This window comes from Pyricularia oryzae, chromosome 6 (genome assembly GCF_000002495.2).
Source record: "Pyricularia oryzae 70-15 chromosome 6, whole genome shotgun sequence".
NCBI lineage: Eukaryota > Fungi > Ascomycota > Sordariomycetes > Magnaporthales > Pyriculariaceae > Pyricularia > Pyricularia oryzae.
This window is the reverse complement of record NC_017853.1, coordinates 319142-341010: the sequence shown is the minus strand read 5'-3', so window position 1 is coordinate 341010 and position 21869 is coordinate 319142. Positions and strand designations below refer to the sequence as shown.

The window sequence follows — 21869 nt, the reverse complement described above, 5'->3', positions numbered from 1 at the left end:
ATGGTTTGATAGCAACTAGCCAACCGTATGAAGCTGGTTTCGAATGTGTATTGCATCGAAACCCAACATTCTTACATCCCCAGAAATCAGGTTCAAGCACCGGTCCTCGTTCTTCTCACATTCGATTTAATCTTGTACTGTTGTACACCAAATCCTCCAACAGATCATACAATTGCTTAAGTGCAAACGACAGCATTACCTTTTATTTTATGTCATATACAAAGAAAAACCAAAGCCATAACAAAATGAAGACTTTGATGTTTTCTTTACCTTTTCCACAGCCGCCTTGGCCCCCCGCCTAGGCATTTGCAATGGCACGACATGCGCAGCAAAACTTTCAATCCAAGTCATGCCGACAAACGGATAATTGACCCAACTTGGAGGATCAGTTCTGGCCTTGAGCATTAGAACAGGTTTTGCGCTAATAACAGACAGAAAAAAAAGCCTAAACGCAAATATATCTGGGTGTTCTTGTCCCGCTCAAAGTCCTAATAGAGCAACAAAAGTTTCGAACAGTGTTTTGCAAAAACGAGATCGAGAGAGGAGAGTTGTCCAACAATCAAGGCGGACTGGTGTTTGCGTACAGTATATACGGAGTAAGAAGACGATTTGCTCTAATCCAAAGTATCACAACCGTCGGGCACAAGCCATGCAGAGGCTCCTTTGGGCAAATGGTCAGGACCGTCAGGGAACAGGAGATTACCGTAAATCCTCATGACCTGAATGATGGGTGCAACTATCTTGAGCCGGAAGCTTGCATCCTTATAATGAAGGTGTTTTATTTTCCAGGACGTTGCTTAGACCTTTTTTTTTGACCTGCATTGTCCCATTAGCGCAGCAGTCCGGCCCGAATCGGGCGATGGTATATCAAGCAGGGCTGGAAAGGCCTGCTGAGAGCATACGTAAATCCTCTGCTTTACGCATAATCCCGCGTGCGATGCAAAATGCTTCTTGATTGTGAGAACCATATGCTGAAAATAGGGACATGGCAACTGGGATTCGGCAAAGGCCGAGAAAGAGAAGGTCCACCACTTAGACTACAAAAATAGTGTTCGACATGACCTAGACTTTTCACACCCAGCATGAACTTTCCTTGCTTTATTCCTTGGGACTTTTTTTCTGAGTTGAAGCACAGATTTATACGCACATAACAATTAGTCTTGCACTGACCGGCCACCAATACCCGTTGCGTGGGTGATCGGATATTCCGTGAATGTTTGGGTTTGGTAAAGCTCGCGTTCGAGGCTCCATGCGGCCGTGGGGATTCAAGCATATTTTTAGTACCAAGACTCAGCTATAATATAGCCGGAACCAAATAAATGAGTCATTACATACGAGGACTGACTACATGTGGTAAAAGCATATCTGTGTGCCCAACAGGCCTGCCACCCTTCGTTCAGAGTTGAAGCCACGGCACCTATGAAGTTGATCACGCCTTGCATACCTAATCCGAATGCAAATTATCAGATTATCCTCAAGTCAAACTGCTCCGCTACGTAGAAGACAGCAGAAATGCGAGGTTCCTCATAGACTTATTTGTACTGAGCAATCTTCTGCATGAGAAAGTCCTCAAACATGTTAAAGACGATGTCATTCAGCTTGTACTCAGGCAGGTCACCTTTGTGACCCTGATTCTCTTTGAGCACTTTGCACAGGTGAAATATGCTCTTCTGCTTGCTGAAAAGCTCTGCTTTCTCTCTGGTGATCTTTGTGATCTCTGCCTCGAGCTCGGCGATCTTGTCGACATCTGCTTTTGCCATCTCGTTCTTCTTGAGCTTGTCCTTGAGCTCCGAGTTTCTCTCCCTGAGTGCCTTGACCTTGTTGACGAGATCGTGCATCCGCTTGGGCATGAAGCCGTTCCTGTCGAGGTTCTTGTTTTCCTCCTCGAGCTCCTTGTTTCTCTTTCGCAGGTCCTCGATCACTTTGGCCGGGTCTGTGACGGATGAAAGGGAGTTGTAGTCCTCCCACTTGTCATTGACTGCCTCGATTACCTCGGTCATCGTAGCCTCAAAGGTATTTGGTGCCTCGGTCTGAACTCGGCCTGCTTCTCGTAGTTGCCACTGGGCGACGTTGAGCGCATTTCTCAGCTGCTTGATCTCGGCCTTGAGCTTGTCGACGAGCTCGCCCTGGTCTGGGCCCGGAGCTGTGGCCGAGCTTGTAGGTTTCTCCTCCTCAGGGGCCTTGCCTTGGGCATCTCGGAGGAGGTGGTGGAGATCCTCTCTCTGCAACATAACTGCAGCAGACAGTGCCTCGAACTTGTCTGCCGTCGTGCTCTGGCTGTCCAGCACGGGGCCCTCGTTGGTGGTGGTGGTGGCGGCGGTGGCGGCGTCGGGGGGAGGCGAGGGGCACTTTAGCCGGGCTTTTTCGATAAAGGCCAGGAATGGCTCCATGGACTCTTCGGAGCTAACAGACGATGATCTAGACTGTTGCGACATCTTGACTTTCTGGGCTGTTAGCTGTGGGCTTGGTATGTGAGTTAACATGGGCGATTATGTGACTTACTGGGCTGCTAATGTTTGTGACTGTCGGGTGATTGGATTTTCACTTGGCCAAACTTGCAAAGATGTTTTGGTTTTGTACTGACAGGAAAGTGAGAAACAAAAACCCCATCCGATGGCCGCCAAAGACTCACGACTTAGGTCAATAACTGCTGGTACAGCTAGGCCTGAATTTAGCTTTACATGTGTTCATTTTGGACAATCAGAATAACGTTGCGTACCCCCTGTTCGGCACCCCCCCCTGTTCGGCACCCTGAAAATCTAACAACGAAATGCCTACTTTTATAAACTGATTTAAATATAAAATTATCAACGGACAAAAATACAATCGTTTTCACGCTTCTCCGGTTCATTAACCTCTTCTTCATCAGCTAAAGGTTCCAAATTTTCTATATCATTTTCCTGCAATCCAATAATGTTCTGTTTGTTAACCAAAAGCTCGTTTGGATCCGGAACCACCCTCCTCCTTTTAACCGGCCGTATTGCCTCCAGTTGTGCTTCCAATAAGCTGATTTTTTGCTGGGCGCTAGCCAAAAGGGTATCTTTGGCTTCGAAGCTTTTTTGGACTTTTGCAAATAAAAGACGTGAAGTAGCGTTGGTTTTGTTGGATTGGGAAAGTTTTTGCAGTTGAAGTCGGATATCTCGGGTCGTTTTAGGGGTTTTCCAAATAAGTAAAGACGGGTCGTTAATTTTTTGGGCTGGGCTTTCCGGTGTTTTATCCCTTTGCAAACCGTTGTTTTTATCTTTTATAACGTTGGCGTTGCTATTTTCTAACAAAAAAGGGCTTCAAAGTGGTTTAACCAAGTTTACCGGCCATAACCCCGTTGTACGCCAACCAGATTGAATGGTTTTTGCTATAAATGCTTTTAATCTGGCCTTTCGATAACAAAGTAGGAAATTTCGTTTTCCAATAACTGTTGAACAGCAAAATTGGCTAACAAATCCAAGTTGACGTCGATAAGCTTCTTTTAACGGCCCAAAAACCGATAGATCCAATGGTTGAAGAACGTGTGACGAATGAGGGGGTAAATATAGGAGTTGAATATTATTTTGCAAGCAAAGAAGCATAAATTCGTCCGTTATATGTAATCCATGGCCATCCAAAACTAATAACCGCTTTTCAGGGGTTAAAGGTTGGGTATACGGAATAAACACCTTTTTTAACCATTCGATAGCCGTTTGGTTATTTGTCCACCCGTTTTCGGTTGCATGAAATTGCCAATTATCGAAAGGGCTTAAATCCGTGGGAAACCATTGTTGTTGTACGTTTTTTCCCTTAAATATAACGAGGGGAGGGAGGGCAACGCCCGTAGCCGATATACATTCGATTATAGTCGTCCAACCACGCGTTCCGGGCTCTTTTCGTTGCAACGGCCGGATCCCGTTAAGCCCTAATACTAGGCCATTAGATCCTTTGCCTTCCATTATACCGGTTTCGTCCATATTCCAACGGTTTTCCGGTTTAATAGCGTTAATAACCGGGTTCGTAATATAAAGCCACCAAGATTTAATTACCTCCGTAGTAGCGCCATTAACCCGGGCGTTATCTATTCGACGGGGCCTTTGGGTTTTAAGGATTGGATAACGAGCCAGAAAACGAGTTATCCAACGTTTTCCAAGGCCTTTTGTCTCTCCGGCGGCTTGAAGAATTCGTTCGGCAAAAAAGCGTAATTCTTGATGCGTTGGCGGAAGCCCTAAAGCTGTTTGGGTAAGTACCCAATCAGCCAAATGCTTTTCCTGTTCCGTGGAAAGCCTTTGAAAAGGGCTTTGTGCTTTTTTATAAGGTTGAGAACCTTTAAGTCGACTTTGAAGTGTAGACCTAGGTATTCCCCATTTTCGGGAGGTTTTTGCAATTGGATTGCCATTATTGACGTCGTTAATTGCAGATATAAGCTGTTTTTCAGTATATTGCTTCATTGGAAAATGGAGAATTAAAATCAGAAAAAAGTAAATCCAAAAGTGACAGATTCATCGAGATATTTATAATAGAAGTTGGAGGATAAAAATAAAAGTGTTGTTATTTTTGGGTGCCGAACAGGGGGGGTGCCGAACAGGGGGTACGCAACGTTAACCAACGAGCTTTACGTACACTAAATTGCTTAGGTTCGCATGTATTCCCTTATACAAAGCCCTCTACCGTCAAATCTATTCATTGGTTGTCACGGTTCATCGGACTCGAAGACACTCTTTCTAGAATATTTCGGACAGCTTCGTGCTTTTTCCAACACTCGAGACGGCTAGAGTCGTCTTTAAAGACGAGAAAACTATATGATCCAGCTTGGTTGCTCATACCAGAATCTTCTATCTTAGCCGGTGTAATGTCTCTATGGTAAATTGACATATCACAAGACTGGGGGCATCAAAAGACATACCATCTCCAGTAGCGTTTACGAGGATCAGGATGCGAAGGTTGTCCGCCATATTTATGAATCTTCAAAACTTCTCACTGAACCACTACAGCTACCTCACGAATCTTCTCGTGGACGGGTTTCCAACACCACCCAGAATCACTTCTTTTCCCTGACTTCCTCCCATGTTTTCTATCCTACGCTTAATTTCTCGTTGAGGCCGTCATCAGAATCCACCCCATTAACGTCAAACATCGACAAGCAATCATGGCATGCCAGAAGACTCTGAGGCCCTCGCTATGGAGGTGGCCAAGGCACTGGTCACCGGTGAGAGAGGAAAGGTTAACGAGTACTGGAAAAAGGCGAGTCTGGACAACAGAGTCAAGACACTGGCATTCATTATCAAGTGCTTAGAAAAGGTTGAGAACAAGGAACAAGTGATGAGGACCATCGCCGATCGATGAGTTCTTGGACGTTGGAGGAGCTCCCAAGGTTTGTGGCATGATTCTGTGCGGATCATGACGGCTACCATCCCAGTTATGTTACTAGTCTAGATAAATACCTCTTTCGGTATTGTAGTGTTAGAATTATCCTAGGCACTCTCCATTGTGGCGCTCTTGAGCTGTGGTTTTCCTAAAATTAATTCAAACCACCATCGACTATCAGGCCCAGCGAACGTGAACCTGTGCCAAATCACTAACAGTTTAATTGCGTGCCTGCTGTCTGGGATACTAGAAGATTCGAAACGATGTAGGTCCACACAAGGCTTTTTGTTTGATTCCTAGTCTAGAACTAGTAGCTAGGCATCAAGTAAAAGCGAGAAGAGAGCCAAATCTTGATTTGTTTGCAGGAAGAATGACGTGAAAGCATGCATCCGTGGTATTTAGTGCCGCGGGCAAAGAGAATGGCTTTTTTGCTCCCGTGATCGAAACTATTGGTCAGATATCGGGCAAAACGGCTTCAACCGTAGCTACCTATGTGGGAAAAGTCCCGGCGGGCAATTTAGCCGGTGCATATACCGCAAATTGCTCCTAAACAAATCCTAAGCCGGTACCTGCATCGAACGATTTTCTTCGCACTCCCACCCACAAAGACAGGTTACATTGGAATCTCGCTCGTTATCTTTTGTAGAATATTTGGTTGCGTTCCATTCTGCCCATTCATGACACTTCCGGCACCGCTCTTCCCCCCCCGCGGAGAACCCTCCAAGAAGAGAAAATGCGCATCACATCGGCAATAACCAGCCGACCTCAAGCTGGTATAGTGGAGGCTAGCGAGCCACACATGTATGTATAGCCCGAGACTTCCGCTATTTATTCGCTCGGTTGATATCATCTTTAATATTTGCTGACCCCTCACTGTCATCTCCCAGGCAGCGTCCTCCAAGAAACCCCTGACAGACCGTCTCCATCGGCGGAAAAAAACGACCCTTCAAGATGCTACCCACAGCCAGCATTCTCCCACTGCTCTTCTCGGCCCTACAGCTTGCCGTGGCCGGGAACACACACGCCAACAACGCTGAAGGCATCATCCAACGTTCCCCAGCCCACCCCCATCCAGACGCAGCACAACTCTCCCGCCGGCAAGCCGTCTCCCCGCAGTGCGGCCCAGCAGGCGGCAACCGCCGCTGCCCCAACAACCTCTGCTGCTCCGACTACGGGTACTGCGGCGAGAAGCCAGACTACTGCGACGTGCGCTGGTGCCAGGTGCAGTTTGGGCGGTGCGGCGACGCGCCACCACCACCTCCTCCGCCGACGACGACGACGACATCCGGCACGACCACCACGACCAGCACCACAACCGCCACGAGAACAACCACTGCGACCTCGCCGCCCGTGCCGACCGGCAGCCTCGTCGCCAGCATCAACGGGCAGTGCGGAAACTCGACCACCTGCGCCGGGTCGCCGTTTGGCAGCTGCTGCTCAGAGTACTACTGGTGCGGCAGCGGCGCCGAATACTGCGGCGTGGGATGCAGGGGCTCGTTCGGCACGTGCGGGGACGGCTCCGTGCCGCTGCCGCCGCCTGGGCCGAGCACGTCTACCTCGACCGTGCCGTCCTCGAGCACCAGCACCAGCACCAGCACGAGCACCACCGTGCCACGGCCATCCAACGCCAGCACCAACGGGAGGTGTGGTGTCGACGCGGGCAGATTTACTTGGTGAGCTTGCTGTCCTGAATGTTATTGACCTTGAACGGCACAAACGCATACGATTGGTTGCAATTTTCATAACCACAAAAGCTAACGATTCATGGCGCAGTACTGGGACAAACTACGGGCCATGCTGCTCCGACTATGGTTGGTGTGGAGACGGGCCCGACTATTGCACACCACTATACTGCCAGGCTGACTATGGCACATGCGGTTGAATATTTTGGGGCTTTGGCAAAATAGCGTTGTGAAGCTGAGTAAGGGGCCATTGACCAGCCGGGGCCAACGGGGTAAATTGTGAGAGATGTAAAGAAAGACTATTCAGCGTGGCATCGGCAGCAACACAAGTCAATCATGGATTAGAGATAGATAGCGTCTCTTCATGTTACTACGGTTCTCTCGTCCAGTACAAATGAAAACACCCAGACATGCAACACACCAATCGTCCGGAAACAACTCCAATGCTACAAACCGGACAACTGAAACGGCAAGGGATCATCAGATATAAACAACGCAAACCGATCAAGATCCTTGAGGTTGGAATGTCCTTCACATACACCAACATCACGTTCTATGCGCTCGAACCCAACCGAAACACGAATTGCGACAGCTGACCTTGCTTTCCCCGTAACAAATCGATAAAAAGAAAGTCAGTCAACAAAAGACAGACAGAGCTTTTCTCATCATTCCTGCTCCTCAGAACGGGTCTTGCGGGCAAACCATGTAATCGATCGGTAGTCCTTCTTCTCCCCCTTGACATACGTGGTAATATTGAACCTGGGGATTCGCACAGCCCGGAACTCGAACCTGTACGCGAGGTCGTACTGGTCGGGCGGGCACCAGTGATTGCCCTTGGCGTTCCAGTGCGGCATATCGTCGTTGGGTAGACTCATGCCGTGTATCGCGACCGCCGCCGAGTCCATGTCGCTCATATTGGTGGACCGCGCCATGGCATCCTCATCGTCTGACCCGTTTTCCTCGCCACCCTGCGTCGAGATCTGCTCAAGCTCAACCTTGTGGAAAAAGTAGTCGACCGACTTTTGGTCCTTGGTGTCAACGAACCAGACCGTTATCTCATCAGTCGCCTCGTTGTAACGGTAGACGTAATACCGCCAAGTTGTGAACGACTGGTTGCTCCCAACAGGTGTGAACTCTCCTTTCTCCTTGTACAGATACTCGTGCATCAGTGCCATGGCGGCCGGGTCCTCGGCGATGGCCTTGTCCAGGCCGATTTTAGTCGCCTTGCGTGGGTAAAAGTATGCCGTTCCCACATAGTGCCCACTGCCAAAGCCGTAGTGGTCGTTGAAGCTCGTGATTTCCCTGTCCATGGCCCACTCGCCCTGCAGCCCGCGGAAGATTGCGCGTGCCACGAATCGCCCATCCTTCAGAGCCGCACTGACGGTCCGCCGTGTCGCGGCCATGTTCTTGGACATCTCGTCCAGCTGCTGACCTGAGGCGCCCTTGGAGGGGTATCGCGAGGGCGTCAGAATGTTCATGGGCTCGTCGCCGTCTGGAGGGATAAGTTCTGTGGCTGTGGGAGGAGGAGTCATGTTTATGTCCAGGGCGCGAGCGAATTCTTGCATCAGCCAGGCGTAGTCGCCCATGGGGTATTGTGCGGCCGCCTCGGGGTGCTCTTTGCGGTGGACGCGGAGCGCGCGTTCCTTTTTCATGCAATCGTCTGCTTCTAGCGCCGATTTTAAGCTGTTGGCGAGCGGGGGCACGGTGACTTGGGCTTGACCGGCCTCGAGAACTGACTCGGAGGACGTTGTAATGTTGGGGTTTGCGGCAGCTGGTGGTCTAAAGTCCTGGCCGAGATATTTGGCGAGGAAGCGGGACTGCATCTCAATGACGCCCCAGTATGGCGAACGATAGAAACCGACGAAGCCCAGGTTGGCCACGTCTGGGTGATGTGTGTTGTGGAACTTGAGGACGAGGGGATGTGTGTTATCTGCCTCGTCGAATTCTAGAACGTCCTTGATCGACTGTGGAAGGAACTGGAGCGAGTCTTTGACAGACCAGCCTGTTGCGGATACGACGGCGGCTATGTCGTCAATGTTGATCTCTTCTCCTGCGTTTTCCACCGACGCTGACCGGTCTGAAACGCGAGTGACAGTTCCTGGTACGTGAACAATGTCCCCGGAGCGGACGAACTCGAGGTAGCTATCGCTCATAGCGAGATACGGCGCTTCCTCCGCTAACTTGTCGGTTATCTTGAGGTCAGGGCTGACGTCACCTTGATCGCCGCCTAGGACGACACTGAAGGTGTAATTGACCTCTCGCATCCTTTGTTGGGAAAGAATGCCCTGATTGTTGGTCAAAGGCAGCTGCCTGCGCGAGAGGTTGTACGCTGGGAGATCGACTGGCAGGAAGCGGGGACGTGGGTGAGAGGGCTACAGCGGAGGGTTCAAGCAGGAATGTTAGCAGGCTTTTGATCAAAAAAAAAAAAGAAAAAAAAAAAAAAAAAAAACCTCATAGTCTGCCTTTGACCAGCACAACAACAGACCTCGATAATGTCATGGTAACAAAGGGGTTCACTCACAGTCGCCGTGCCAATGAGAGGAAACAGCCACGATGGCCTCTTGGCCACGTGGTACACGCGGTACCTCTCCGGGTTCTCGATACCACCGACGCCGCCGGGCGAATGCACAGCCGACGACAAGTCCCTGGCGATGGTGCCGGCGACCTCATACGCCGACATTTGGCTGCCCACCACCAGGACCTTGCCGCCCGATGTCTTGCCCTTGCCGCCCGATGTCTTGCCCTTGGCGTCCAGCAGCGACGCCACATCCCGGTATTGGCCAGCCGGGACGACGGGGACCCCAGCACCGCCAACGTCGACCCGCCCGATCTCGGGCCGCCCAAAGAACCCCGACGCGACCACGACGGCGTCAAACCGGCGCGCCGATCCCTCTCCCTCCACCCTGACGTCCCACCCAGCCTCGCCGGGCTTTCCTCCCGCCGGGACCGCCACCGGCTCCACGCCCACGACCCTCGCGTTCCTGTGAACCTCGACGGTCCCCTGCGCGCGCTTGTAAAGCGCCTCGGGCGTGTTGCCTTCGGCCTCGGCCGGCTCCGGGAGGTACGTGGCCGCGTACCTGGCGAGGTAGCGTCCGACGTCGTGGGCGCGGGGGAACTCTGGAGCGTTGTCCTCCCAGGCAAGGTCAGAAAATTGCACCGTGTGCCGGCTTTGGTTGCACGGCATCGACGGGTGCACCTGTCCCGCAGCGTCGGTGGGCGAGCTAGGCCAGAGGCCACCTAGGCGTGGCTGGGTCTCGAAAATTGTCACTTTGAACCGGTGATATCCCTGGTTGAGCGCGATGTGGCCGGCGCCCTGGACGAGCTCGGCATTGAGGTACTTGGCTGCGCATGCTCCGGATGGGCCATATCCTTTGCGGGGTGGGTGACAGTATTAGTTGGTGAGTTCATCAAGCGACCCAAAGATAAGCCGTGCACAAGGGGATGGGTCGTGTGTTGCTTGTGAGTGGAATCAGGGGTACAGGTACAGGTACAGGTACAGGTTATCCCGTTGCGGTGAAAATGCAGCAGGGGAAACCAGAGGTCCAGATGGAGACAATCAGTCCGGACTTACCGATGACACAGACTGTCTTGGCCGCCATGGGCGCCTCAGGTACGACCGGAGGATCCTTGGTCGACAGGATGTCCTAGATCCAGGCGTCGAAGACAAACAGCCACCAACGGACGAACTCCTTTGCGCGAGAAGGGAACGTGATCAGCCAATCGATGGCCAACTGGTACGGTTTCAACTCTATTGAAGCGGATTTTCCAGTGATGCTTCTTCGCGTAAAGACGCGGGCCAATGAAATAATAGGTGATCAAATATGCCGTCAGCCGAGTGCTGAGGGGGCTTCACTCGAACGATCTCGATGATGTTCGGCACGTGAAAGTAAGGGTGGGCGGGAGCATGCGCTGACGCGGCAGACGTAGAAAGAGTCGAGAGGGTGCTTTGCCCTGGATGTCCTGAGTGGTTGCGTTGTAACAAGCGATATTTGTGTATGATATTCGCACTAAATGTTTTCCAGCCTCGATATCCCACTCGCGATGCAGATTGGCGGGCGCAAAATGGCAAAGTGGCGGAGTGGGATATATGCGTAACGAATTGAGTGGGACGGACAACGTCAAATAGGCAAAAGAAACATGAAAATAAATAAAACTAGAACTAGTAAGAGACCGAGCAACGATAAGTCAGGCAAGCACAGCAGAAAATCTGATATATATTTATCCGTCGACGAGTCGAGCGGTTCAGGGGCGAGGAGTTTGTTTCGATCCACACGACGGCGCAATGCACAGATCAATATCAAATTCGCAGCGATGACGACCCCGACCTCGAGGACGGGAACAGGGAAAGGGGGGACAAGAAACACAGGCGAAAAAAAACCAAGGTGGGGTTTGCTGGCAGGGATTTTCTGCTGGCCTTTGGCAGCCCCCAGTCGCGCAGAAAAAAAAAAAAAAAAAAAAAAAATACTGCTCGTACCAAAAGGGCTCGTGAGGATTTGCGATGAGGGGCGTTTTTTAGCTGACATTCAAAGCGCCTAACAACACGTGCTTTCCGGCAGGCAGTATTGCGCCATTTTAGGTTCACTTGTGGCCTATAGGCCAAGCCAACGCACTCATTCAACTTTGCGATTAAATCATCATATGCAACCTGTGACGGATTAATTCCTACTACACAGACGGGTAGAGGACATACATATATCTGTGTATATGACCCGACTTTTTACAATGATGATTCAGACCACAGCTCGTGCATTCCGTCTTCGGTCTGTGCGGCACTTGGTTACAATTAAGGGGCAGAAAAACTCTGTTGGTTTCCCCCCAACTCTGAATGCAAAAGTGCAAAAGAAATCCTAGTGCGATCCGCAATGCCTCATTGCCAAGAAGGTCAATATGAGGTTATGGTGATCCGCGACCATTTGTCCTCGAAAGAAACAATTGATGTAGATCTGCAAGTTGTCATCCTTCAGTCGGCTTCTTCCGCCATCAAGCACCAAGGTTCCGGCTTGGAATCCGTGCAGATCTGTTTGAGATAGAAAGCAGAAGAGATTGAGAAACAGAAGAAATCCCACCAGTAGAATGAATAAAAAAAATCGTACGATCCCTTGAACTCCGTGCCATGCGATTGTGTCTTTGTGCGTAGAAAATAATTGCAAAAACACAAAAAAAAAGCATATTCCGTCCCGCCAAACGCCGTTGCCGATGCGGGTTTATCATGCAATGCACGACCTGCAGATTTGGAGGTCAAAGAACAGAAAAGTGATAATGACCAAATCAGGAAACAAAATGCCCGCACGCAAATCCAGTCATGATCATGTGCTTTCCTGTATGTTGGTTGGGCTGTATTCAACTTCGTTCACCAATCGACAATCATGTCGAATCAGTCGGCGTTTCTTCCGTTGCGCACAGGTCGTAGGCCAAGATCGCTCGAATCACTAGGCGCTCTCTCTCGGAACGGCCGCCACCGACGTGCCTCCCTTTCCATGTGGAACTTTAAGAAGTCATCCTCGCCATCGTAATCCGACTCCTGATCGGGCAGGCCAGGCTCGGCAGTAACAGGTGGCGGGTCGCGGTGGATCCAAGGCTGCTCGAGTCTATACACAATTTAGTCAGTAAGCTGTCTTTTGAACGGCCGGCTGCAACAACCTGATGTGTGGAAGGAAGGTTTCAAATCAGGAATATCAAAAGAAACTTACGGGATAGCCATGCTTGGGTTGACAAACCGCAACCCTTTCTCACGATCCTCGTCAACCGTGCTCCTCCTACGAACAAGTCTGATGGTCTCGTCAATCTCCTCTGGGTCCACCTCATTTTCCGGATCGAACGGGCTCTCATCAGCCTCGAGAGTGCCGTCAGGCCTGCGCACCGGATGCGGCAGGCTCCGCAGCGATATGTACTTGGTCAGCGGCTCAAAGACACGTCGGAAGTTGTAGCTGTACGAGCAAGTCATTATAATGAGCGGTAGAATGAGCACCGCTGCGACGAATGCGGTCCGCAACGCCAGGATGCCCGTCATGACAAGCTGAAAGACGATCAGGCCAAAAATGACGCGATGTGTGATGATGCGCCATGCACCACCGGTCGCGTGCGTCGGCGCCTCCATGGCGTACAGAAGTTGGTACTTATAGGTGTAGTAGCCCAGGGTAAAGTAAACAAGGCCCAACAGCAAGACCAAGTAGCCCCTGGGAAGTACACTGTAAACGATGCAGAGGATAAAGACGAGCAGAGCGGTCGGCAGGTAGAAGCCGTAACTAAAGATGGGAGGCTTGTTGAGCTCTGCACGTTCGCGTGGTGTGCGAGCAAACCACTTGTACCATGGGTATGTGAAAACCGATCCAAATTCGAGAAGACGGAAAGGGAAGAGGCCGAAACCCTGAAGCATGATGAAGTTGATGTAAAAGTTGCTCAAAGACTCGATACCCCTGGCGAGTTCCGTTGTGAACCGGGTGATGTCCCGCATGTCCTTTTGCAGGACATCCCACATGTTTGTAGCTGTGCGAAATGAGGTAAAAATGACAAAAATGTTGAAGAAGTTGAAAAAGAAGTTCTTTGAGATGATGGAAAGCTCGACATCATCCCGGCTCACGAGACCCTGCTTGTGAGAGAGCCACTCGTAGAGATAAGGCACTGACACGTTGAGTATTGACACAACGAGGGTGGGAAGCCCAGTCTGAACAAGTACCTTGATGTTCTTATGCTGCGCAAGCCACTCGGACAGCTCGGGCGACCATTCGTTAACGGTGCAGAAGCTGAGAAGAGAGGCGATTGATCCGACAGGGATCAACCAAAAAATGGAGAGAGTAGCGATGAAGAATGTGATGGTCCATGAGTGATACCTGCGCGACATCTTGGATGCATATGTGTTGCGCCAGACAACATCCCTGGGCGCCGGCGCCGGCTTAGTTAGCAGCCGGCCGGGCCTCGGGTCGATGAGGGTCTGGATGGCCATTTGACAGGCATCAACCGAGTCCATAGTCACAAAGGCGATGTCAGTAGGGATGTAGAATTCTTTGCGGGCCTTCCTGATCTCCTCGTCAAGCTTCCTCAGTTTCTCTTCGTAATAGTCGATGGCGTCAACCTTGCGAGTCTGGAGTCCGAGCCAGCCGAACCAGAGACGGACCAATGGGCGCCCCTCGCGCTCCGTGTACCGATATGCACCAGAATCCTCGCCAAGCAGGGGACTGTTTTCGCCATTATTTCCAGAGGCCATAGCAGCCTCGGGATCGTAGCCATTCTGATTGCCACCAGAGCCGCTCGCGCCCTGATGGTAGACTCTGTGTTCCGGAGACTCATGAGGAGAATTTTCAAGGAACTTTGCCCAAGCCGACTCGAGCTTCCGCAATAAGGGCTCTCTTTGCTCCATAAGCTTATCGAGCGGTCCCCATTGCCGACAAAGCTTTACACCCCTGACATGGCCGATATGCAATGATTCCACCAGTTCCTTGACCTTTTTCGAAGTACGATATTTGAAAGGTATTTCGGTGAGCCGGAATGTGCGGTCCGTGATAGTGGATTGACTACCTAGGTATTTCTGGCGAATAGCGACGATCTTGACGGTCTCGGACCTAAGGAATCGGATGACCAGGTAGGTGAAGAAGTAGGTAAATACTAGGTACGCCCAGAGGTAAGCCTTGTCAGGGTTCCACTGGGGTAGCTTATCGCCGTCGGACTTGTCTGGTTTGTCTCTATCCTTGTCGACTTCGTAGAGGACGTGAATTGGTGCTAGAATTACGGCCGCAAAACAGAGGAGGACGGCAAAGATTCGCATGGACATTCGGAAGAACGATAGGAACTGTCGAGAAGGCGCCCGGCAGGTTAGTCGCGATTATTTCCCGAAAGGGTACTGACTGATACGCAGAAGACATACCACATATGCGTCCAGCCCGCCGGCATCCAGCACTAGTTGCTCATCGATCCCATGTAGAACGGGTATCCATCCGAAAAAGGAGTCGGGCAGGGCCGGGAGACCGAGGTGAGGCTCGAGATGGCATTTACGTGCAGCGTAGAGACTTTTCCACCTGCTTCGAAGAAACTGTGCATAGTCAATTCGGTAAGCAATCATTTTATCCGCAGCATGCCAGAATGGCGCGACTTTACTTACGCAGAAGGCGAGAAAGGCCGATACACCCAGCGAGATTGAGATGGCAGCCTGCACCTCAATGTCCCTCGCGCCGGGATCTGTTGCCGCTGTGCCGTTGCACGCCGGTTTGACGGCGTAGATATCCATCGCGACTTAAGACGGTGTTGGCCAGAATCAGCCAAGCCCCTGTCGCGGTGGTGGTTGAGTGCATGTATGTGCCCTTTTTCGAAATTTTTGCTTCCCTTCGCGACGGTGAGGTCCAGATGATTTTGCTAGGGTAGGCTGTTAGGAACTTTCTTTCCTGCCCAATGACGTTAACAAGTGGGCCGAGCTTCGCGTGAGCACCTGGGTCAGAGAGATTCGATTAGACTCGAAGTGAGGGACTAAGTGAGCCAACAACTAACTGTAAGGCTATGCGAAATAAAATCCGTGCTCCGGGAGGACAGTAGAATTTTCAACTAATAGAACGATGGTATTATCAAGGGCATAGCCCGATAGTGGAATGCGCTTCTCAAGATCAAACCAAAAAGAGTTGAACTGTATTACTTTGTTTCCGACGACCCTGACGAACTCGTAAGGAAACAACCTTCTTGGCAGATCCGTAAAGTCTCCAGTCATAGACCAAGGCTCCACAAAAGTGTGGCTCACCAACACCGCCACAACTCCGTGCGGCCTCCGGTGGCGTGTGGAGCGCCTGGAGATTTGGAGAATACCTACCGCAGTACTGTACTGTACCGTACTGGCAAGGGGACTGGGACAGGTGTTTGTCGAACGCAGTGACAGGCTGGGCCCGTCTGGGCTGCCATGATTACTCATGACTTTCGACTTACAGCTCAAACTGAGCAGCCTTGTTCTCATTAATACTTTGTCTTTGTACATGATAACAAGTAGGAGCTCAAGGGAGCTCACGTTGCATGTGATCGGCGTCAACAAGTGGCGCTGTGTGGGTTGTTTAGCTTGATTTGGTGGTGCATGAGACCCGCAAGGCCAGTGCAACGCGTCGGCAGTCGTCATCGTCATCGTCCCTCCCAAGCCTCTGAACCTTGCCCTACCGAGAGAAAGTGTGCCAAACAACTGACTGGCAGGTTTCACCCTTGCGGCGTTCATCATTAATTCACCTGTTTAGGTGAGAAGTGGTCTCGTTTTAATTCCATCTCTAAAATTCGAAGATGACATCACTCAAGATGGTTGGTGCGCACGTTGAAGATTTACAGAACTGCAGTACACTCGAAAAGTCATTACATATACATGAACGCAGCCGGAAGAAAATTGGGATGATGCCTGCGTTTTACATGTACAAGCGCTACTGTCAGTAGTTGCCTAACTCAGAATTCGATATGGCGCCAGTGAACTGGAGAAAGCGAAACAGAATACGTATTGTATGCCTTATTGGTGTCATGCCCACGCGGCTACCTTGGTGCATCATCTGCCATCCGTAGTTCAAGGCCAATTAATTGCCTGGGGGTAGGCTGCCATGTTTATGGACCCCTTCCTTATGGCGCCAGCTTTAAGCTACTTCCCGGGAAGCCGGATCTTGGCATTTCGTGGCTGTGTGTACAAAAAGACGTTTTGGTGGCGATTCTGCTGTGCTCCCTCAGCTGCCCATTTATTTGATCATTTTCGTTGCCGTCTGCTTATATACTTGATCGCGCTGTTAGTCCTCCTTTGTGTCAGTCACCTTTTCCTTTCCCATTTTTGCAAACAAATTGTTTTAAACTCCAACACATTCTCGATTGTTTTCTAGTGACCAGTGCACCAGGGAACTAAGAGGATAACCAGCCGTCATGGCAGTAAAATCCCTTGAATCTGCGTTGGACACCAGTGGTCTCGCAGATGAGCAACGGGACCTCATTGACCTCATTGCAAAATGTAAGTCTGCAGCTTTTATTTCCTGGGCCAACCGCGATTGCCCTCTACCTAATGTTATACAACTTCCGCTAACATTCATCCGCAGTACAATTCGCACAACTTGACAATGTCAAGCTTCCGCAAATCGTCGTCGTCGGCGACCAATCAGCCGGTAAATCCTCCGTTCTGGAGGCCATAACCGGCACGCCATTTCCAAGGGATAGCGGTGCATGCACTCGCTTCGCCACCGAGATCCGTCTGCGCCGGGCCTCGGAACGTTCCCTCAAGGTCACCATAATCCCGGACAAGACGCGGCCCTTTCGGGACCAGGAGGCCCTCTTGCGATTCGGCGGCACCGTCGACGCCAACACCCCCTTTGACACCCTCATGCGCCTTGCCGTTGAGCTTATCGCCCCCAAGAATATCCCCGGTCGATTTGCCGCCCGAGATATTCTAGTTGTGGAAAAGACAGGCCCGGAAATGCCGCTCCTCACGCTTGTCGACTTGCCTGGCCTCGTGAGGAACGCCAACAACGACCAGAGTTTGGAGGATATTCGGACGATTGAGGCGCTGTCGGACCGCTACATGAAGAGCTCGAGGACCATCATCTTGGCTGTGGTTGGAGGCAACTCGGATTATGTGCAGGCGCCTATCCTTACCAAAGTGCGGCAGTTCGACCCGAACGGCAACAGGACTCTCGGTGTCCTCACCAAGCCGGACTTGACCGAGTCGATAGGACTGGAAGACAAGTTCATTGACCTGGTGTCGAACAAGGACGGCAGGAACCATTTCAAACTGGGTTGGTACTGTGTTTTGAACGCAGGGCCGAGGGAAGCCGGGCAGGCATGGCCGAGTGCCGAGGAACGGAGGCAGCGTGAACAGGCGTTTTTCTCGAGGGGGAAGTGGGCAGCCATACCGGAGCAGATGCGCGGCGTTGACGCCCTCAAGAGGAAACTCAGTGAGCAGCTGCAGAGGCACATTGGCAGGCATCTCGGCGGCCTCCGGCGGCAGATCCAGACGGCACTGGATAACTGCGAGTCGGAGCTCAGGCAGCTCGGTGAGGGCAAGGACACGCCCGAGGAGATGAAGATGGAGCTGGTTGAACTTTTTTCGTCGTCCAAGGAGCTGGTCATACCCGCTTTGCTGGGTTTCTACAAGAATCCTCCCAGGAAGACATTCTTCCGCTCTACGGCAGATCCCAACGGCACGCCAGCATCAAATCTCAGGGCGAGAGCTATTGAAGGTATGTGCTTTTCTTAGAAGGGATCAAGCTTTTGACTTGTATGCAAGAGTCATACTAACCTCCACTGACAATACACAGAGAACGAGCGCTTCTCCAACCGAGTGCGATCTCAAGGCCGAAAATTCAGCTTCGCCGCCAACGGCAACCAACCAAACAACTCCACCCCCGACCCCAACAATCCAAACCCCCAAAACCCGCACAACCCACCCGACTCTGCCGCCAAGCGCGCCTTTGTCGAGCGCGAAGTGCAGCCCCTTCTCCGCCAGATCCGCGGTTCCGAGTTCCCCATGGACCCCAAGCCGCGGGCCGTGTACATGTTGTACCAAAACTTCTCGGAGAACTGGTCGCGGCTGGCGCAGGAGCACAAAGACAACCTCTCGGTGGTGTGCTCCGAGTTCATCGCCGAGCTGCTCGACTACGCCTGGCCGCGGCGGATGCGCCAGCCCCTCATGCGTGCCTTTGTCGAGCCGCAGATGCGCGCCCTGATGGACAAGGCCCAGGCCGAGCTCGAGCTGCTGACCCAGGACATGCACCTCGAGATCCAGCCGTACGACCCAGAATACGAGGAGCGCCTACGCAAGTGGCATTCGGACGTCGCCTCCCGCGACGAGAGCGGCAGGGCCACCTACACCGAGGCGGAGGAGGTTTTGGAGAAGATGCTCATCTACTACGAGCTCTCGGCAAAGACGTTTATCCGCAACATCATCACGCAGGTCGTCGAGCGCCACCTCCTTGGTGGCATGTACACGCTCTTCAACTCCATCGAGGTGCTCAACATGAGCAACGAGACGGTAGAGGCCATCGCGGCCGAGAATAGGGAGACCCGTGACCGCCGCCAGACCCTCAAGCAGCAGAAGAAGGCTATCGAGGAGGCCAAGTCGCTGTGCTCGTCGCTGGCAATGCGGAAGGAGCTGAGGGTCTATGCGGAAGAGGAGATGGACATGGGAGGAGAGAGTAGCGATGAGGAGGACGGAGCCCAAAAGGTGCGGACACCCACGACGCCGAGGGCACCGGCGATGGAGAACTCGGGCAACTACAACAACGCACAATACACCAGCCCCGAGTCCTCCAAGCAAAAGCAACGCAGCTCCCGCCAGGAGCAGTACGTCCCTGCCCGCCAGGAGGTTCCCACCACATCCCCGACCTCGTACGCCAACACACATCGTCCTGTTTCTCAGCAGCAGGTAAGGCCAGCCGAGCCCTCGGCCGAGGAGTACCATGTAGCCACGTCACGGAACGCCCCATCGCAAGCACCGCCGCCGCCGCCCCGGCCCGACAAGGTGAGGAGCGCCGCGGACAACGACGCTGACGGCGCCGGGTACTACCGCGGCAGCACGAACGGGTACACCAACGGCGGCGCTGATGGTCACGGTCACCCTTCGCCCATGGTGTCGGAGACATCATCTGACTATATGCAGCAGGGAGCTGCGAGGAGGAATAACCCCATGAGGAAGATTCTTGGACGGGGTTGATTTCATGCGGGCACTGATGCATTAAAGATGTTATGAGTACGGAATTGTTTGATGGCTTAATCATAATGCCGTGTGGGTGATCATTCATGTCATTTCTTCTATAGATTCTATTCTTGGAACGCATCGTTATTTTAGCTAAACCAGCGTAACAAATTGTATTACTCTAGTCCTCTTAACGGACTTTTGACTTCCCATCCCTTCCCTTTCATATCGTTCTCATGGTGGTCGTGGTGATGGCGGCGGCGGCAGTGATGTTGTTGGTGGTGGCGGTGGTGCTCATGCTGGCACTGGTACTGGCAGTAGCGGCAGGTGCAGCGGCAGGTGCAGCGGCAGGTGCAGCGCCAGTTATGATGATGATGGTTTTGATGGTGATGGCGATGGTGGTTCTGGCAGTTGTTTCTTGCTCAGCCCATTCTGCACAATGGAAACGCCAAGTAATTAGCATCAGTCGTGGACATATCCCTTGTCCTTGAGTCTCGCCATAATCCCAGTGCGTAGTCAAGACAGTCGACACCCGGCATCGAATATACCATTATATACCGAATCTCAAAAAAGACTAACCTTGCTGGACCGGACATCTTGGTCCCGACGAAAAAATGCGTGCAGAATCGCCACACCCGCCGCGCCCGGCTCCTACACACGCTTCTCTTGCGCCGCGTGACCGGGACGGTGAGGCCCGGCCCGCCAAGCAGGAAGACGTACTCTCGGACGCCCTTCTTCTTCTTCTGCCCTTCCTTTTGCTTCTCCTCCTCCCGCCTCTCGGCCCCCCTCTCGTCAGTCTCCTCCTCCTCCTCCTCCTCTTGAATTGTGGGCAGCGTCCTGAAGGACCACTGCCGCTCCCTGGTCGCTCTTTGGCGGACCGGTGGGTTGCTCGTCCTGGCGGTTGCTAGTGAAGGCACCGACCAGGAACTGTCGTGCCTTGGGGGCAAGCCACTTTGCTGCGTTGGGGTGGTGGTGATAGTGGTAAAGGGGCCGACTGGGTTTAGTCGGAGGGGGTTCATGCTTGTGTTGGTGCTGCCGGTGTTGGTGTTGTTGGTGTTGGTGCTGTTGCTTTTGATGATGCTGTTGTTGCTGATGTTGTTGGTGCTGTTGCTGGTGCTGCTTCTGGTGCCGCTGTTGCTGTTATTGTTGCTCTATTTATCGTTACTGTTATTGTTGTCGCTGGTGCTGATGTTCTGTCGTTGTAGCATTAGCTGTTGTGGCTGTTTATATTCTTAGGGATTCAATTCAAGCAAGTCTAGATTCAAAATGTGATTTTTCAAAAATGGAAGGAACAGAATTCACTGATCTATGAAGCTGAGAATGGCCACATCCATGGGCCCCCTGGAAATTCACCATAGCATTTCTGGGCAAGGCTATGGGTAACCCTGACTCTACACTGGCTCTAACGTCATTACACGGTTTGATTTCATGCAAATCCTACATATGATAAAGTCCCTATGCTTGACAAGTGATACAATGGACTCGACAAGAAAAAGCTGGCGAACTGCACTAGCTATCTTTGATCCACAGTCTCGTTTCGCCCATTTCACATGAACCTTACCTGAAAAATACTAAAGTAAGGATCTGCTTATTCATCTGTTGATTTATTATTTTTATCGTTGGGCCCACTTTGGAAACAGCTTTATGAACCCCTATTCAAATAAAGCGGTCACTCATCCGTAAAAATCATAAGGTATGATATCCTGTCCTTACTGGTCCATGATAAAATCTACTCATTCAGGATTTTCCTTGATGTGTTTTTAAAGAAACTCCCGTAGCTCAGATATCAGCCCAAAGGGTCACCGAGTAAGTACTATTTATTCTAGGACATGGTTCATACGTCCCGTCAGCTCACAATTTTTCAACGAAATGTAAACCTAGTTTGAATTCGGGATGACTTGACCAAAAGTGAATGAATGCCTTCGTATATCATGGGCTGATAACGGGGCAAAAAGCGCAAAGAGATATATCCGGCAAGATACCGAAGGGGGCCTCAAGGGACAAACGAGGGCAAGTTGTCAAGACATTTTGACATTTTTCTCAGTCAACACATGTTTCTGCTCGACAAATTGACGGAAGATCTGCTTGAACTTGGATGTTTCAAGTGGGAATCCGTCATCATTTGATTCTCGGTCCATATGTACATAAGCACTTTGGTCAAACGCAGTTATTAGAACGATTCAATAACGATATGAATCAAACATAAAGAAATGAGCTTTTTGTGGTTTTTCAATCCC

The 21869-nt window shown here is 51.4% G+C and overlaps 6 protein-coding genes across 6 annotated transcripts; 2 read left to right on the top strand and 4 right to left on the bottom strand.

Moving 5' to 3' along the window:
• Positions 1–1532: 1532 nt before the first annotated feature.
• MGG_08727 (uncharacterized protein) lies at positions 1533–2691 on the bottom strand (the record flags this gene model as incomplete). The annotated part of the gene is made up of 2 exons (XM_003719210.1): positions 1533–2449; positions 2682–2691. The coding sequence occupies 2 exons, from the start codon at positions 2689–2691 to the stop codon at positions 1533–1535; spliced, it is 927 nt and encodes a 308-aa protein (XP_003719258.1).
• A 3591-nt stretch (positions 2692–6282) lies between these two features.
• Positions 6283–7213, top strand: MGG_08729 (uncharacterized protein; the record flags this gene model as incomplete). Its single annotated transcript, XM_003719209.1, has 2 exons — positions 6283–7004; positions 7105–7213. The coding sequence occupies 2 exons, from the start codon at positions 6283–6285 to the stop codon at positions 7211–7213; spliced, it is 831 nt and encodes a 276-aa protein (XP_003719257.1).
• A 465-nt stretch (positions 7214–7678) lies between these two features.
• On the bottom strand, positions 7679–10612 carry MGG_08730 (uncharacterized protein; the record flags this gene model as incomplete). Its single annotated transcript, XM_003719208.1, has 3 exons — positions 7679–9385; positions 9535–10382; positions 10585–10612. The coding sequence occupies 3 exons, from the start codon at positions 10610–10612 to the stop codon at positions 7679–7681; spliced, it is 2583 nt and encodes an 860-aa protein (XP_003719256.1).
• Positions 10613–11477: 865 nt separating this feature from the next.
• On the bottom strand, positions 11478–15755 carry MGG_08731 (uncharacterized protein). Its single transcript, XM_003719207.1, has 4 exons — positions 15109–15755; positions 14875–15039; positions 12704–14799; positions 11478–12601 (listed from the first exon to the last, which is right to left on the bottom strand). Exons 1-4 carry the CDS (start codon positions 15232–15234, stop codon positions 12388–12390), a joined length of 2601 nt encoding a protein of 866 aa, XP_003719255.1. The 5' UTR covers positions 15235–15755; the 3' UTR covers positions 11478–12387.
• Positions 15756–16679: 924 nt separating this feature from the next.
• Positions 16680–19844, top strand: MGG_08732 (interferon-induced GTP-binding protein Mx). Its single transcript, XM_003719206.1, has 3 exons — positions 16680–16956; positions 17042–18178; positions 18257–19844. Exons 1-3 carry the CDS (start codon positions 16872–16874, stop codon positions 19648–19650), a joined length of 2616 nt encoding a protein of 871 aa, XP_003719254.1. The 5' UTR covers positions 16680–16871; the 3' UTR covers positions 19651–19844.
• An 11-nt stretch (positions 19845–19855) lies between these two features.
• On the bottom strand, positions 19856–20651 carry MGG_08733 (uncharacterized protein; the record flags this gene model as incomplete). Its single annotated transcript, XM_003719205.1, has 2 exons — positions 19856–20036; positions 20212–20651. 2 exons carry the CDS (start codon positions 20649–20651, stop codon positions 19856–19858), a joined length of 621 nt encoding a protein of 206 aa, XP_003719253.1.
• Positions 20652–21869: the final 1218 nt, after the last annotated feature.